The 17,636-nt window shown below is 43.7% G+C and overlaps 2 protein-coding genes across 6 annotated transcripts in view; one reads left to right on the top strand and one right to left on the bottom strand.

The window, feature by feature from the left end:
- The window catches only part of podn (podocan), a 46,161-nt gene that overhangs the window by 19,473 nt on the left and 9,052 nt on the right, over positions 1–17,636 (bottom strand). For 3 of the 4 annotated variants that reach the window (XM_042005628.1, XM_042005627.1, XM_042005630.1), the window contains exons 3-5: positions 13,766–14,065; positions 13,586–13,679; positions 7,825–7,889 (exon numbers count right to left, since the gene is read on the bottom strand). In XM_042005628.1, coding sequence (XP_041861562.1) covers positions 7,825–7,889; positions 13,586–13,679; positions 13,766–14,041 — 435 coding nt within the window. In that variant the 5' untranslated portion in view covers positions 14,042–14,065. The remainder of the gene's footprint in view (positions 1–7,824; positions 7,890–13,585; positions 13,680–13,765; positions 14,066–17,636) is intronic. The other variant, XM_042005629.1, reaches the window with a different exon arrangement.
- On the top strand, positions 163–4,661 carry LOC121652704. Of its 2 annotated transcripts, none has more exons than XM_042005625.1 (3): positions 163–3,625; positions 3,710–3,772; positions 4,092–4,661. In XM_042005625.1, exon 1 carries the CDS (start codon positions 954–956, stop codon positions 3,084–3,086), a length of 2,133 nt encoding a protein of 710 aa, XP_041861559.1. In that variant the 5' UTR covers positions 163–953; the 3' UTR covers positions 3,087–3,625; positions 3,710–3,772; positions 4,092–4,661. The 2 variants fall into 2 exon arrangements, with proteins under 2 accessions (XP_041861559.1, XP_041861558.1); XM_042005624.1 differs by having other exon boundaries at positions 4,087–4,661.

The raw sequence follows: 17,636 nt of genomic DNA, 5'->3' as shown, positions 1-17,636 counted from the left end.
GTGTGTTGTTTAGATAATTCCCTGCTGCTTCCCGAGAGTCGAACCGAGAATTGAAATTACTCCTTAATCTTTGTTGTGAGCTCCATTGTCTCACAAGTGCTACATAAATTTTGGCGAGCCAGCCAGGAGGCAGCATGTGAGTGAATTTAACTGTCCCAACCAACTTGAAAGAGCTCCAATCCTTTTTAGGATTTGCCGGGTATTATCGTAGGTTTATCCAGGGGTATTCCCATATCACCAGGCCACTAAATGAGCTAACTTCTGGTTATGCACCTTTCCGGAAAGGGAACAAGAAACCTAAGACAAACACCAGTTCAGGCTATCACCATCCAAAAGAGCCGTTTGGACAGCGATGGACCCCCCAATGCCAAGAGGCATTTGACCAAATAATTATAAGACTTACATCAGCACCCGTACTGGGTTTTGCAGACCCCCAGCTTCCGTATGTCCTTCATACGGATGCCAGTACTATTGGCTTAGGGGCTGCACTGTATCAGGTACAGGAGGGGCAGCCGAGAGTCATAGCTTTTGCGAGTCGCGGGTTGTCAAAGAGCGAGAGCAAATATCCGGCTCACAAATTAGAATTTTTGGCTCTTAAGTGGGCAGTAACCGAAAAGTTGTCAGACTATCTGTACGGTACTGATTTCACAGTAGTCACCGACAGCAACCCGCTGACTTATGTTTTAACATCAGCAAAGCTTGATGCAACAGGATACAGGTGGCTCTCCAGTCTTTCCACCTTCTCCTTTCAGCTGAAGTATAGGGCGGGTAAACAGAACTTGGATGCAGACGCATTGTCTCGCAGGCCTCATGATCCACCAGATAGCGACCATGTTTCCAGAAAAGAGAGTGAGAGACTTCGCCAGTTTGCTCTTTATCACCTCAGTGATGCAGGGTCTCCGGAGACAGTTCCTCCTCATGTGATCCAAGCTATCTGTGACCGACACACGGTCATGGTAGCTGGAGGTAGTGATGACGACCCACATACTCCCGGGCTGAGCTTGGTTGAGTCCCTAGCTCATCAGTCTTCTGCCATTCCAGTATCCTTCCAGGAAGAACTGGATGGGTCGCCTCTCATTCCATCAATGTCTGCAGACGAGCTGAGACAAAAACAGGTGGCTGATCCTGCCATAAATGCAGTAGTTGTTCAGCTAGAATCTGGTCAAAGTCCCCCTCCGAGTCTTCGAGCAGAGCTCCCTGAACTCCCTTTGCTCCTTCGTGAACTAAATCGTCTAGAGATGCAGAATGGAGTGCTTTATCGCAGACGACAAGCTGAATCCAACCTCACTTACCAATTGGTGCTCCCTGAGGAGTTGAGGTCACGTGTTCTGAGAAGCCTTCATAACGATATGGGCCACTTAGGAGTGGAGCGGACAGTGGACATGGCCAGAGCCAGATTTTATTGGCCGAAAATGCAGTCTACCATCGAAAAGATGATTAAAACCTGTGAACGATGTGTACGCAGGAAGACACCACCAGAGAGAGCCAGTCTATTAGTAAATATCAAGACCTGTAGACCTTTGGAGCTGGTTTGTATGGACTTCCTGTCCGTAGAGCCAGATAGGTCAAACACAAAGGACATATTAGTGATAACTGATCACTTTACCAAATATGCAGTGGCAATCCCAACACCCAACCAGCGAGCACGTACCGTTGCAAAGTGCCTTTGGGAAAATTTCATTGCACATTATGGTTTCCCAGAGAAACTACACAGTGATCAGGGTCCTGATTTTGAATCTAAGACTATAAAGGAGCTCTGTGAACTTGCTGGCATGAGGAAGGTGCGCACAACACCTTACCACCCAAGGGGTAACCCGGTTGAGAGGTTCAACCGTACTCTCCTTCAGATGTTGGGAACACTAGATCAGTCTGATAAGCTGCATTGGAAGGATTTTGTTAAACCGCTCGTGCACGCTTATAATTGCACAAAGAATGACACCACAGGGTTTTCCCCCTATGAGCTCATGTTTGGGAGACAACCACGACTTCCCATTGACCTGGCACTGGGACTGCCGGTTAATGCTGTCAAACATACACATTCTCAGTATGTGCGTGATTTAAAATCTCGCTTGGAGGAGAGCTATAAGATTGCTGCCTCCAATGCAGGGAAGACTGCTGACCGAAATAAGATCAGGTTTGATAAGAGAGTGGTAGATTCAACTTTGGAAGAAGGTGATAGAGTTCTCGTTCGAAATGTGAAGCTCCGTGGCAAAAATAAGCTGGCAGATAAGTGGGAGGAAAGTATTTATACTGTCCTTAAGCGAGCCGGTGACATGCCAGTTTACACAGTTAAGCCCGAGAACAAAGAAGGACCTGTTCGAACCTTACACCGTGACCTACTCCTTCCTTGTGGGTTTTTGCCTGCAGCTCCAGAACACAAACCTGACAGAGGTCCCCCAGCTAGGAGACCCAAAACAAGGCATCGTTTAGACAGTGAGGTTGAAGAAGATGGTGATGATTCAGAGTCTGAGTCTCCGTCTAGTTGGCCATTGTCTTCTCATCCTGTGATAGACCCAGATTCTGTTGTTACTGTGGTTGAAACACACAAGTGGAGTAATCCTCTTTGTGAAGAAGTGCTGGAACCTAACCCTGAAACATTATTTGTTCCTACTGTCCCTGACACTCCTTCAGTCCAGATTCCTGTAGAGAAAGAACCTGAAGTAGCAGTGCAGGACTTACCTGATGTAGACAATCCGCCAGAAGAAGGTTTTCTACCTGCAGAGGAGATTGGCATCTTACCTGAACCAGGATCCTTGGTTAACTTGGTTCTCCCTGAAATCACTCCCCCTTCTACAGATCTAGATTCAACTAGGGAACCTCTTCCTGAAAAGGATGAGGCAGATCCAGCTGTTGCTGATGTAGAGGAGGAACATGATGGGAACACGGTGGTGACTGAGCAGCCTCAGTCCATTCAATCACGAGATGACAGATGTCATGATGTGAAACCTTCTCTTCGTCGCTCCCAGAGGAAATGTGAAAGGCCTGAGAAGCTTCAGTACTCAAAGTTGGGTAGTCCATTATTGATGGTAGTAAACTCTCTCTTCCAAGGCCTTAGTGAGGCATTGGCAAGTTCCTTAGTTCAATGACATATTGTCCCTGAATAATGTAAGCAGATGCCCAGGGACGGGCATACTGTCAAGAGGGGAGGGTGTAACCCATACAAGTTTTATGTCTAATAATAGTTCAGTTAAATTTGGAAGATGCATCAAGGGAATAAAAAAAAATAGTTTTATTGTAAATACATTAAAAATAAATTACTCGTAATTTTAAGGCGAGTAGCTCCCCCCATCTATTTCCTGTTCCGGTTCGCGAAGCGCTCGTAGATTTTCAGCTGCGTATGAGAAACCATCACGTTGCAACAACGGTGAGAAAGAAAAAAGTTTACCATCGGATGGAAAAGTGCCCGAAAACTTTGTGCTTGAGCTCGGATAAAGTCCTCCAACCCTTCAGTGCTGCCGAGTGATCGCCGATTTCGAAAGTGGCGAAAAGTGAGTTTAATCAGCTTCATAGCTGTAAAGTTGTTAGCCCGCGTGCTACTGTTAGCTTTAGCATCACGTTGCTAACACGTAGCAGCTACGTCGCCGGGAAGCGCGGTGTTTGAGTCAGCTCTTACTTCGTCTGAAAGGTAAAGCCTGATCAAAACGCTCAAAGCACTGGATAATCAATAATAAATTGGTTTAACGTGGAAATGTGCTCATTATAATTTTAGAGTCTGGCGATTAGCTTGGGTGCAGCTGTGCTGAGTGTCTGAGCTCAAGTGATTTGGAGATTGGTGAGGATCATCATTTGTTATTAAGATGTTTTCTTGCAGTTGTTTGCACTTTCATTGTTTTTATGTGTAAATGCTCTTATGCATATTTGTTTTGCACACGGTTAGTGCTGTCAAAGTTTTAAAATGTTTCGATTCATTTAAATGAAGCAGTTAGATATATATATTTGCAGGTTGCACTGATAAAAATATTGTTTACAGATTTTCATCTTAAATTTGTTAGTGATATTATTACATGTTGTGATTCAAAATATTCTGAATACACTGTAAAACAATAGTGTTTCATTAGATATTCTCTGAACCTGTCTCATTGGCAGGTCAGGTTTTTTTCCCCCTCCTTTTGTGTACCCCCCTCGACCTCATTGGTATATTCCGGAGCGGATATTCTGATAGTCATGATGGCGAGCCTCCCACCTGGATCAGATGGAAAGGACTACACCTCTTCTGTGATCACTGGATTTTGCTTTGTGTGACCTACAGTGCGGTAGGCCAGAACTAAGAACACTGTCACTCATCTGTGAGCACCAGCCCTAGCAGCTATTTATTTTATTGTGAAAGTTTTTGACCGACTTAGACTGACTTGGACTAGTTTTTTCTTTGACCTATTTTATTTAATTTGCTACTCTTGGGTTGGTGTGGGACAGAAAGGAAACCCTCCTTTAAGACATCTGATAGTGAACTGAACTGCGAATCCTACTCATCAGCCTGAGTTGTTTGTGAACACTGAGAACAGGCAGTGAAAGAGATTTTTTTGTGAACAGTTGGCCAAAGAACAAACAAAGAACAAAAACCCGAGTCATTAAGTGTCCACATATATTGTATTGTCTTAATTATTTGTGTTACTGTCTTTTATTGTCTTTTATATATAAAACCGGTATATGTTCAAGCATCATATTGGTACGGTGTGTTGTTTAGATAATTCCCTGCTGCTTCCCGAGAGTCGAACCGAGAATTGAAATTACTCCTTAATCTTTGTTGTGAGCTCCATTGTCTCACAAGTGCTACACATGTCATCCCTCCCCACCCCACCTACTCACCTATGATCTTACACACTTTCACTCATCCTAGCACATGCATACGCACACACACAAACACACCCCCACACCCACACAAACATCATCCAAAGCATAGACACACACACAACATACAAGCATCCCTGTCCCAAAACCCAGCACCTCCCCCTATAATCCCCCGAAACCATCTCAGCCCCCCTTCAAACCCTTACACCCCTCCTGCCCCCGGGCAATACCCGGGGTCCCAGGGCGGCAACCAGACACGAGGGCATGCACTAACCCACACAATGGCAGCACATCCGGGCAGGCCTAAACCCCTGGCACATACAGACCCCACCACCTTGGAGGGAGGGGGACCACCCCCAGGCACCATAGCCCAGAATCCCCGCCCAGCCCGCCCCAGAATAGCCCAGCCGCCCGGCCCAGGACCGACACCCACCGACCCAGGCACCACCAGTGGCCTCACCCCCCGCCACGAGGCGACCCCAACTGCTGGCCCCCACAGCCGACGGCAGGGCCAGACCCAGAGCCACCCCCACCGCAGAGCAGCCCGGTCCCACACCATGGGAATCCACAAAGAACCCGTAACCACCAGTCACTCCAGCCATTTTCCAACCCCCAAAGCAACAAGGTCACAGTCCTCCACCCACACTAAGTGATGGAGCTAAGCACAGGGGACCAGAGGGAAAGAGATTCAGCTACATGGCTCTTTGAGGAGGCAGACATTGTCTCACTACTGATATGGTCTACGAAGAGATTCCTAAACTGTTGAACACACAGATTATTTTTGGTTTTCCAGTTCACAAGGATAGTTTTCTTTGAGTTGCATAATGCTGTGCGTATCATGTGTGCAGAGTTAATTGCCATATTAATGTCACCCAAGTCACCTAGACACAGTGCGGGGTTTGCAGGAATATTACATTTAAACCATGTTGACATGTCCACACATACCTGACGCCAGAACCTGCGGACAGGTGTGCAGGACCACAAGGCATGGAGAAAGTTGTCTGGTGTGTTTTCATTGCAGTGTGTGCAGATGTTTGATTGTGACAGACCCATCCTGAACATCCTTTGTCCTGTATAATGAGTTCTATGCAGAATTTGAATTGTATCGGTTGCATATTTGAATTCTTAGTCATTTTAAAGGTGTTTAAACATATTTGTGACCATTTATCTTTATTAAAGTTACTGGATAGGTCAGCCTCCCATTTTGAAGTTGGAAGACAGATTGAGTCTTCTAGTTTAGATAATAGTCTATATGTTTTTGATAATAGCTTTGGGGCATTGATATTCATGAATTCTGCCACCCTGATAGGTAGCTGTAAGTTTAATTGATTAATGGTATATTTTTTACATATAATAGATTGAAGCTGGAGATATTTTTAAAAAAATTGGTACTAATTCCATATTGTGAAGTCAGAATATTAAATGATAAGAAGTTTCTATTTTCTATTATATGATCTAACTGTTTTATTCCTTTATTTTTCCATTGAGTGAAATTGATAAGCTTTTTGTTTTGCAGGATGTCAGGGTTGTTCCAGAGGGGTGTAAACTTACATGGAAAAAGTGAGGATTTGGTTATTTTTAGAAAATCCCACCAAGCCACTAAAGAGGAACTGATATTAATGCTTTTAAACACTGATGTGTTTTGATGGTTGAGCTGATGAATGGCAGGTCAGAGATAACCAGATCCTCACACAATGCTTGCTCTACATCTAACCATGGTTCATCCAGACTGCTAGTTTTAAGCCATTTGGAGATATACTGCAGCTTGTTAGCTAAAAAAAAGTGATTAAAGTTGGGTATCTTCAATCCACCTCTATCTTTAGTCTGTTGTAAAGTTTTTAGACTGATACGTGATGGCTTGTTTTTCCATAAAAATTTAGATATATGTGAGTCCAGTGACTTAAACCAGTTGGAGGATGGTTTAGTGGGTATCATTGAAAACAGGTAGTTTACTTTAGATAGAACCATCATTTTAACTGTGGCAACCCTCCCCATGAGTGATATGGGTAAGCACCTCCACCATGAGAGATCATCCTCTATTGCTTTAAGTAGCTGGACATAATTTAGCTTTGCTAGTTCTGATAACCTGGGGGAAATGTTTATGCCTAGATATCTAATGTTTCCAGACTGTATTGTAGTATTGGGTGTGTTTTGTAGGTCACAGTTGATGGGCATAATAATAGTCTTAGACCAGTTAATAGAGTAGTCAGATATTGATGAGAATGTGTTAACAAGTGGGATTGTCTGGGTGAGAGATGTCGGTGAGTTCTGGAGGAAAAGTAATACATCATCAGCATAAAAACTTATCTTATGTTCTATATTTTGACATGGATTCCTTTAATCTCTTTATTTTGTCTTATGGCAGCAGCTAGGGGTTCAATAAAAAAAATAATAATAATAATAAAAATAACTATTTTCATCCATTTAGTATGTGTTCTTCTGGGGAGACATGGTAAGTGGTCAAATTTAGCAAAATCTGGAGCAAACCAATGAGCTGCACATCAGTGACATGACCAGTGATGGTTTACTGTGTAGGGCAGTGTATTATGATGGCACAGCAGAAGCTGCATGTCACTTTCATGAAATTAAAACATTCCTCACTCTTCAGGCTAAAAACTAGTCGCACAAAACAGCAGAGAATATAGAAACCAGGAAAGCATAGCTGAGATTAGATTTTCATTTAAAGCTCTCTCCTTAATAACATGGTTTATGCATTAATGCAACATGTGTGTATCTGAGGCTTAGTGAGCACTCAGAAATCCTCAATTCTTCTTTCTATTCTGTTGGCCAATCTATCCCTGTGAAGGCACAAACAAATCTCTCCATCCGCCACATCTCGCTCTTTGTCTCCAAAAGGTCAGTAACATTTTAGCTTGGACCAGCTGGCACCAGCATACTAGAAGTGATTACGACCATAAGCTCATGGCGGGAGGCCACCACCTCTCATGCTAGGTAACTAACTCAGTCCATCAGGACAGAACAAAGCAGGAATTAATTTTAGCAGCACAAGCATTTAAAATCTGATGTATGACTCACCTGATTATTTGCCAAGTATAAATAAGCCAGCTGTTCAAGCATCTCAAACCCCTCATCTTCAAGACCTGCAATAAAAAGAGACAACAACAGGTTAGATAGTGAGTCAAGAGAGGACCAGCAGGACGTGACATCAACTGATGTCCCTGAACACAGCTGGAAGTGTGCATGGACGTGACATCAACTGATGTCCCTGAACACAGCAGGAAGTGTGCATGGACGTGACATCAACTGATGTCCCTGAACACAGCAGGAAGTGTGCATGGACGTGACATCAGCTGATGTCCCTGAACACAGCAGGAAGTGTGCATGGACGTGGGATGAACTGATGTCCGTTAACACAGCAGGAAGTGTGCGTGGACATGGGATGAACTGATGTCCCTGAACACACATATTTCATGTCTGCCCCTTACAGCTGATTCAGTTGTGTTTTAACAATAAACAGACAACCCAGAAAACTGATTAAACTGTACATTCACCAGGGTTACTTAATCCTAAAGATCCTGAACATCCATGTGGGATCATGCATTGACCATGTGATCAGATCAGAAAGGTAATGCCTGTTACTGCTTCCGTGTTTTCATGGGGAAGATGCAGAGGAAGAGTTTTCCCTCCAAACTAATGGATAAAATCATCCTGGTGGGATGAAACATGAGGCAGGTGGGTTTGTGGAGGACATCTCTCAAGCCTGTAAAGCAGGACATGAAACAGGAAATCCATCCACCAAGTTTCACCTGACAAAGTGGATGAGTCCACACCATTTGCCACTGTTTCACATAATGTCAACAATCCATACCTGTTTGATTTCATTTTTACAATGTTAGCTTCATCATTACTCAGTGGTCAGCAGACACCAACTATCTCGGGTTTGTTTGTGTTTTGTGGTGATGGCACAATCGAAACGGTGTTCCAGTCCGTACTGAATCTGATGTGGAACGTTTGATGCAAAAAAATGTTTTTGAATCAAGACACGGATGTCATGTGACTGTTCCATTTGCCGTTCCATTGCATCACTAATCATTCTGAAACATCATGGTTGTTTCACCTGCTCTAGACTTAAAATGCAGCGAAAAACAACTGAATGCGAAGCCAACTTTTTGCCTTGTGCTCAAAATGGAACATTTTCACAAAGTAAAAATATTCAAATATTCTTAATTATTTCTCGTGTCTTTGCTGGATTGGCAGATGATTAATCATTTAAAAGCTCTCCTAATGGCTGTTTTTGCAAAATCTTGCCTCATTTATCTGAATGTGTTGTACCGAGCATTCTTGAGAAGGTTTGAGTTGTTTGGAAACGGAAGGAAGCAGAAAGAATCCCAAGTCCGCTATCTGGGGTCACTTCAAGCTTGTTGACACTTATTTTGCTGTTTCTTTCTTTTTTCTTTTTCTCTTATAAACTTTTGCGCAAACGCTTCAGTCGCTCTGCTCCTCTGTGCTGAGTGACTCCGCCCTCTTCTCCTCTTATTGTTGATGATCAGCTGATCGGCCATAGGAGTGTGTATTGAAAACATACCATGTGTAGCTGTTGGATTCAGGAAGTAATCATACCCTTGTGAGACAAGATGCTCTTCCAAGAAATGCTATTTAATGTGGAGACATACAGTAGTTGATGTTTCTTGTATTCATGGTGATAAAGTGTCATATCCCATTGCAGAGGTACCCATTCAAGTTTACTTTCAGTAGGGGGTTGGAACGACTCTCCTATCAAGCTGTGCTAGGTTGTGATCTCTCCATTCTTACTCAGGTAATAATCAAGCATTCTTGCCAAGCTAAATCTGATGGAAGTTTGTTAAGTATCACCAGGTCCAAGGCTAAGCAGGAACAGGCCACTTTAGTCAGACGGGAGGAGCTGCCTTTTGCCAATGAGGATGTGCCTATGGCTGAGTACTGTACCCAAGCTAAACCAAAGAAAAGCAGGAGACAAAGAAGACAGGAAAAAGTGAGGGGTACAAAGGTAGATGGTAAATTTCAGAGCCTTTGGAGAGTATTCATTTTCCTGTAGCTAGTGATATTGCTGGCCTGTAGAAAGAAGACTCCACACTTAAATCTTTGTTTGATAAATATGCACCAAAAACAACTCAAGTGAAAGGGAGAGAGGAAGTGTTTGTGATCAAAGGAAACCTACTTTATCGCAGTAGTCAGATTGGTGATCAGCTTGTCATTCCGCAGAGTTTAAGGTCCACAATTCTGAAACTGAGCCCTTCTCGACCTTGGGCAGGACTTTTAGGCCAAACTAAAAAAATATTTCTAGAATGGTTCCCCGGTTTTACTGGCCCCATCAGTATGCTGATACAGTTAGATAATGTCAAGCTTGCCCACAGTGCCAGTTAACAGCGCCAGGCAGAAAAGGAGATAAACCTCCCCTAGTTAACATGCCCATTATTGATACAACCTTCTCCTGTATTGCTATGGACATTGTTGGCCCATTACAAAGAAGCAGTGAAGGTCACAGATTTATCATTGTAGTCTGTGATTATGCCACAAGGTACCCTGCAGCCTTTCCTATGAAGAAAATAAAAGCTCGTCAAATTGTTAACTGCCTCATCCAGCTGTTCTCTAGAGTTGGGATCCCAAAAGAAATCATTACTGACCAAGGTACCAACTTCATTTCAAAAACTTCTGAAAGACCCTGCTTGGAATTCATGGTGTAAAGACCAGTCCTTACCATCCACAAACAGATGGTCTTGTCAAGAGGTTTAACAAAACTTTGAAATCCATGCTGAGGAAGATTGTGAATGATTCAGGGTCTGACTGGGACCAGTGGCTTCCATTCTTGCTGTTTGCCTACAGAGAAGTTCCGCAATCATCCACTGGGGTTTCACTTTTTCAGTTATTATATGGACATTCTGTTAGAGGGCCCATGGACATTTTGAAAGAGGCTTGGGAGAGTCCCATGCCACAACAGAGGTGAGGTGAACTCTCATATGTTCTGAAAATGAGGGACAAATTAGAAGAGTTTCAAGAGCTAGCTAATAGTAATCTGGCTCAGGTACAACAGCATCAGAAGCAAAGATATGACCAAGCCTCAAAAAGAGTTTTTCAGGAAGGTCATAAAGTCCTGTTCACTTCTAAAAACAGTCTTCTTGCCAAGTGGCAGGGGCAATATAAGTTTGTGAGAAAAACTGGCCCAGTCACTTATAAACCTTTGCTGCCATACCGCTAGAAAAAACATCAGGTTTTCCATGTAAACCTTTTAAAAGAATGGATTGATCAATCACAGCTGGGTATATGTTGCTGGGCTTGCTCTATTGAGGATGAGGAGGAAGTTCAGGAGCTGTTCTTCCCTTCTTCGGCTGATGTAACTGTTTCCCGACATCAGTCATTTAACTCCAGACAAGCGCCATGAAATCCAAAATCTTATGACTAACTTCTTAGTGTGAAACCATGTCACACACACCTCATTGAACATCACACAATTCTCCAGAGTAGAAACCAATCAGACGCCGTATTCCAGCTCAACTTTTACCTGAGCTGAAGCAGTAAGTGGAGGAGGTGTTTGGTTCTGGAATCATTGAACCTTCTTATAGTACCTGGTGCAGTCCTGTGGTCTTAGTTCCAAAGAAAGATGATCCAAACCTGAAATTCTGTGTGAACTTTTTCAAAACTTAATTCTGTGTCAGCTTTTGATCCCTATTCAATGCCAAGGGTTGATGAGTTGATTGACCGCTTGGGAAACCCCGAACTTCCTGGCGACCCATAACCTTTGTAAAGGGTATTGGCAAGTACCTTTAGCAGAGTGTTCAAAAGATTTGGCTACTTTCAGGGTGCCAAATGGCCCGTACAGATTCACAGTGATGCCCTTTGGTTTGCATGGGGCACCTGCAACTTTTCAAAGGTTGGTGGACCAAGTGTTGAGAGGAGCAGAGGACTACGCAGCATCATACATCGATGACATCTTCAGCCGTACATGGGAGGGGCATGTGTGACATCTTGCTGATGTGTTTCAACGTGTCAAGGATGCTGGACTGGTCATTATTGCCAAGAAATGTCACATTACCAAGCCGGAGGTTCAGTATCTTGGTTATGTAATTGGAGGTAGTAGTATCCGTCCTCAGGTGGAGAAAGTTCAGGCAATTGCTTCATCACTACTACCAAATGCCAAGAGAAGGCTGAGATTGTTCTTGGAGCGTAGGTAGGTAATGGTGCCTGATCCCCAATTTCTCATCTAGGTCTGTGGTGCTGAATGACATGGTGCAGAAATCCAGTCTGACAAAAGTTAAGTGGACAGAGGAAAGTCGGAATGCTTTCAATGATTTAAGGAACTGTTTGTGCCAAGAGCCTGTTTTACAGTGTGGAGATTTTACTCTTCCTTTTACAGTGCAAACAGATGCTTCAGGAGTAGGTCTGAGAGCTGTGCTCCTGCAAGGAGAGGAAGGACAACAGTTGCCAGTGCAATACATTAGCTGTAAACTCTTTCCAATAGAAAGAAGGTACTCAACTATTGAGAAGAAGGCACTGGCTATTAAATGGGGGCTTTGGACACTTTGAAGTATTATCTCATTGTTGATGAGTTTGTTCTTCAGACTGATCATTGTGCTTTGCAGTGGATCCAGAGCATGAAAGACACGAATGCAAGAATTACGAGATGGTATTTGTCTCTTCAGCCATTTCACTTTCAGATCCAGTATAAACCAGGACACAAGAATGTTACTGTGGACTTCTTGTCCCGTGACTCAGAGGAGTAACAGTCTTGGGGGGGTAAAGTGGGAGAGTCCAAGGTTAATTAAGGCTGGCCTTTCGTCTGTGTTAGGGGGGGTCATGATAATGTAGCAGGGTGCATGTAAAAGTTTGGCTTGTTAGATTTCAGTTATTTTTAGTTGGTTAAGTTAATTGTTAAGTAACATTGTGTTTCTCTGCATTTTCCCATATATTTTTTTGTTAAAACATGCACCTTGACAAATAAATTCTTGCCATTTCGGAAGACATCTACCTGCTGCCATTTTTTAGCCACTCTGGTCACAACCTACCACACACTTCCTGCAGGAGAACCAGCAGCTTTGTAGCACAAAGGAAATGTTATTGTGTCATTTGCTGTTTTCTAATAGTTTCCAATTGTGATGAGCTACACTGCTTTCACTTAATGTTACTTTGTTCAGATAAGAAAAGCAGGAAAACTCAAACTTCTTTTATAGATAGTTTCTCTGTTCATGTGCAAACATCTACTCGGTGTGCGTTAGATGCCTTTTACTGGTCAGTGTTTGATGGTCTGTAGCAGAAATCATATTCAGTTCCAGATGTGGTCTTGTTTATTTCCACTGTTCCAGCATTATGTCAAACAGCAGCTATTCTCCTGAAGGACAGCTGGAGGTCAAAGCTAGCTAGATGTTTTCCTTCTTTCTAAAGAAATGTTCAAAAGCACTTTTATCATGAAGTTTCCAGAAAGAAGCCTCCTAAGTCCAGGTAGAGGTCCTGTAGCCTTTCATCTGGTCTGAGAGGAATCACAGTTAATATGTTGGAATTATTTATTCTGCACACAGCAGAGAAGATTTAGATGGATTGAGATGTCTTGGTAATTTTACTTTGTTCTATTGTTTTGTAATGTTGGCATCCAAAGATGGAAAGAAATCAAACTTAAAGACCTCTTAGAAGTGTGATTTTAATCATTTACGGTTTTGGGAAATTAATAATGCAGAATAATCCTGATCATTTCTTTGACAAGAATCGTACCAAGAAAATCTAGAAGGCAACATCTGTACTTTATAGTTTGTGTCACGTTGGAGCTGCTGGTTGGTGCTTCATGTTCAGATGGTGTTGGTGTGTTTACCATCGGTGGTGAGCCAGTTGTTCTGAAGGTTTAGAGTCTCCAGCTGATGTAGATGGGAAAGGTGCTCCACTGTTATTTCCTCAATCTTGTTGTTCTACCACGACAGAACAGAATTTGCAGTAAATACACTGAGAGTCCTTCACATGCTGATGATCTGAGTAAAATTCTGTGTCTAATTACCTGAAGAGAGAGCTGCCGGGTCGAATCAGAAAGCTTGGCCGGAAACTCTGTGAGGTCAACTCCTGCACAGTCCACAGCTCCCTCTGCTGTACAGCTGCATTCAGACGGACATCCAAGCTGCTCAAACTTCACTTCCAACTTTACCGTATCAGGCTTTGTCATTGGCTCTTTCTTCTCCTCTTCCTCTGGTTCAATAGGAGTCTGGCAGTGTATCAACACCCAGGCCAGGAGCAGCACACTTAGGGTCTGAGGGATGGAGCGTTTGGGAAAGCCCATGTCCAAAGCTGCTGGGCTATCCTGCTACACAAACACATGGACAACAGTTTTCTTTCTTTCTGGTTTTTCTCAGGTATTTGAAACCAATTTCCATATTTTTTCTAGTAGTAATCCATAATCTGCTGCACCTTATCCATTAAAACAGGAGGGAAGTTGGAACACTTGGACACTTTCTTGGTTTTGTGTATTAAACAACTGGCTGAGCAGCTATTTAGATAACAGCTATCAGTTTGTACATATCAATAATACTGAGTCACTAACATGTAGCGTGCCACATGGTTTGCTGCTTGGGCCATTGTTGATTATATTGTATTAAAATGATTATGTTTGTTTCTAATTTACTCAAATAATCATAGAAAAATCTAAATTAAAGATGTAATTAAAATGAAACAGCACTTGAAGCGAAATTTTGGAAGTCATTTATGATAATAAAGTGAAAAAGTCAGATAAACTGTCAAAAACAAAAAACGTCTAAATCTGTTGCATTGCTGAATGAAACTGAAGACTTTATGTCAAAAATCATTGTTTATATGTTATCATCCACTAATCATAGCATATATTGGGGTTTTCCGACTGTGAGAACTTTTTGTAGTTCCAATAACCTTTTCAGGAACCAGGCCGTTTTTTGGTGCATTCGGACATATAGGAACTAGGGGTAAAGGCCCTCAGTTCCTAGAACCAATTTAGCTCCTACTCCGAGGCAGGGTCTTTTTGGGGTTCCATAGGAACCCTCATGACATAGGTGTTTGGTGACTGGTAGCTCCGCCCCTTGCCAGATTTCAGCCTCTTGTGTCCCCGCCATATTTAAAAAACCAGGGTTGCAGATACAGACGACAACAACAGAACATGTCATAAATGAACCGACGAGGAGGTCAAAGCTCTTCTGACTGTCTACGCAACAGAGGATTTTCAGAGGTTTTAAAGGCTCGCAGCGGAATATAAAAAGATTTGTGATAATCAGTTGTCGTTTAGAAAATGATTCCACACCTTGGGCCATCGACCTGCCTACTTAGGCAATGCCGCAGCAATGGACTCCTGGGCGGGGCTTCTGAAGGCAAGGCTTCTGGAGGCGGGGCTTCTGGAGGCGATCATCCGCAGTGAGTTTGAAGTTTAGTAAACAGAACAAGAAGCGTTAAAGCCACCTTGCGGAGAAAACTAATTTCAGTTGCTTGTATTCACAATCTTGTTCTTTCGGTCACTACCCACAGCTCGTGACCATAGGTAAGGGGAGGAACGTAGATCGACCATTAAATCGAGAGCTTTGCCTTTTGGCTCAGCTCCTTCTTCACCACGACAGACCGATGCAGAGTCCGCATCACTGCAGACTCCGCACCGATCCACCTGTCCATCTCCCGCTCCATCCTTTCCTCACTCCTGAACAGTGGATCAGTCCTACACCATTTTCAGGGTCTTGGACGGGGCATGGGAGTGTGCGCAACCATTCTGCCCTGAGATACATGAACTCCTCCACTTGGGGCAGGACCTCATTCCCTACCTGGAGAAAACACTCCAAGGTGCTTCTGATTGAAGCCAACAGAGCCACATTATCCACAAAGAGCAGAGACCCAATCCTGAGGCCACCAAACCGGATTCCCTCAACACCTCGGCTGCACCTAGAAATTCTGTCAATAAAAGTTATGAACAGACTCGGTAGGGCAGCCTTGGCGGAGTCCAACCCACACTGGAAACGAATCTGATTTACTGCCAGCAATGTGGACCAAGCTCTGACACCAGTTGTACAGGAACCAGACGGCTCGTACAAGGGATCCGGCACTCCATACTCCCGGAGTACCCCCAGCAGGATTCCCCGGGGTACACAGTCGAATGCCTTCTCCAAGTATACAAAGCGCATGTAGAATTGTTGAGCAAACTCCCATGCCCCATCCAAGAACCTGAAGATGGTGTAGGACTGATCCACCGTTCCACAACCAGAATGAAAACCACACTGCTTCTCCTCAATCCGAGGTTCGACTGTCCAACGGATCCTCCTCTCCAGCACCCCTGAATAGACCTTACCAGTGAGGCTGAGGAGTGTGATCCCCCTGTAGTTGGATGTCCATGCGATGCTGCAGAGGCATTTCAGCCAAGACAGCCCTACAGCATCCAGAGCCTTAAGGAACTCTGGGTGGACCTCATCCACCCCCAGGGCCCTGCCACTGAGGAGCTTTTTAAACTACCTCAGCAACCTCAGCACCAGAGATGGGAGAGCCCACACCAGGGTCCCCAGACTCTGCTTCCTCATCAGAAGATGTGTTGGTAGGATTGAGGAGGTCTTTGACGTATTCCCTCCACCCACCCAAAATGTCCCTAGTTGAGGTCAGCAGCCCCCCATCCCCACTGTACACAGTGTTGACGGAGCACTGCTTTCCCCTCGAAGTTGTGTTCCGCTCAGCCTGCCGATACCCATCAGCTGCTTCCAAATTCCCACAGGCCAAAAAGGCTCAATAGGATTCCTTCTTCAGCTTGACGGCATCCCTCACTGCTGGTGTCCACCAACGAGTTTTATCACAGAAATATGCGATACACGTATCTCTGATCATCTGCCTGTGTTATTCTCCATATCACTGCCACCTTCTCCATTTAAACCGCGCGCCCCAGTGCGACGCCGGCGGCTGTTAAATTCTCTGACTGAGTCGCGCTTTTCTGCTGCTGTACATGATTCTGTCCTCCCTAGTCTGATTAATTGCTGTACTATTAATGCCGATGATTTTGCTGATTTATTCAACTGTACATGCATGGGTATATTGGACTCTATTGCGCCATTTGTGACTAGGCGCTCTAAACCTGCGCCAGAACCGTGGTTGGATGATTCCATCCGCGCTCTCAGGCATTTGTGCAGGCGTGCAGAGAGACGTTGGAAAAGGGATAGACTCCAGGTCTCTTTGGGTTTATTGAAGGACTGCCTCTCCAATTATCAGTCTGCTGTAAAATCTGCTAAAACGCGCTACATTTCTAACCTGGTGGCAAGTAACAGCCACAATCCCCGGGTTCTTTTTAGCACTTTAAATCGTCTCATCAATCCTTCTAAGTCCTCTTGTGTAGCACCTTCACGTTCATTGTGCGACAAATTTCTAAGTTTTTTTACAGGCAAGATTGCTGCTATCAGGTCTTTATCCCCTCCCTCAGGGTTAGATCCTGCTGTCTTGTCAGAGTGCTCATCTGTTTTTGAGCAGTTTGAGCAGGTGTCACTTTCTGAGCTCTCTGATGTGGTCTTTCACTTGAAATCTTCTTTTTGCCCCCTCGATAGCTGTCACCCTGCACTAATTAAAAGTACTTTTAGCTCCATCTGCCCTGTTATTTTGTCCTTAATTAATTCCAGCCTGTTTTCAGGCTGTGTTCCTGCTGCTTTTAAGCATGCTCTTGTGCAGCCTCTTTTAAAGAAACCTAACTTAGATCCCTCAGTTCTGACTAACTACAGGCCGATTTCCAAATTACCCTTTTTATCAAAAGTTTTAGAAAAAATAGTGTGCAGTCAATTGCAGGCTCACTTAGTTTTTAGTAAAGTTTTAGAAAAATTTCAGTCTGGTTTTAAGTCTCTCCACAGTACTGAAACTGCACTTTTAAGAGTTTTTAATGACCTGTTTTTAGTTACTGA

Source organism: Melanotaenia boesemani, chromosome 14, assembly GCF_017639745.1.
Source record: "Melanotaenia boesemani isolate fMelBoe1 chromosome 14, fMelBoe1.pri, whole genome shotgun sequence".
Taxonomy (NCBI): Eukaryota; Metazoa; Chordata; class Actinopteri; order Atheriniformes; family Melanotaeniidae; genus Melanotaenia; species Melanotaenia boesemani.
The sequence above is the reverse complement of the archived record's forward strand: the minus strand, read 5'-3'. Positions and strand labels throughout refer to the sequence as shown.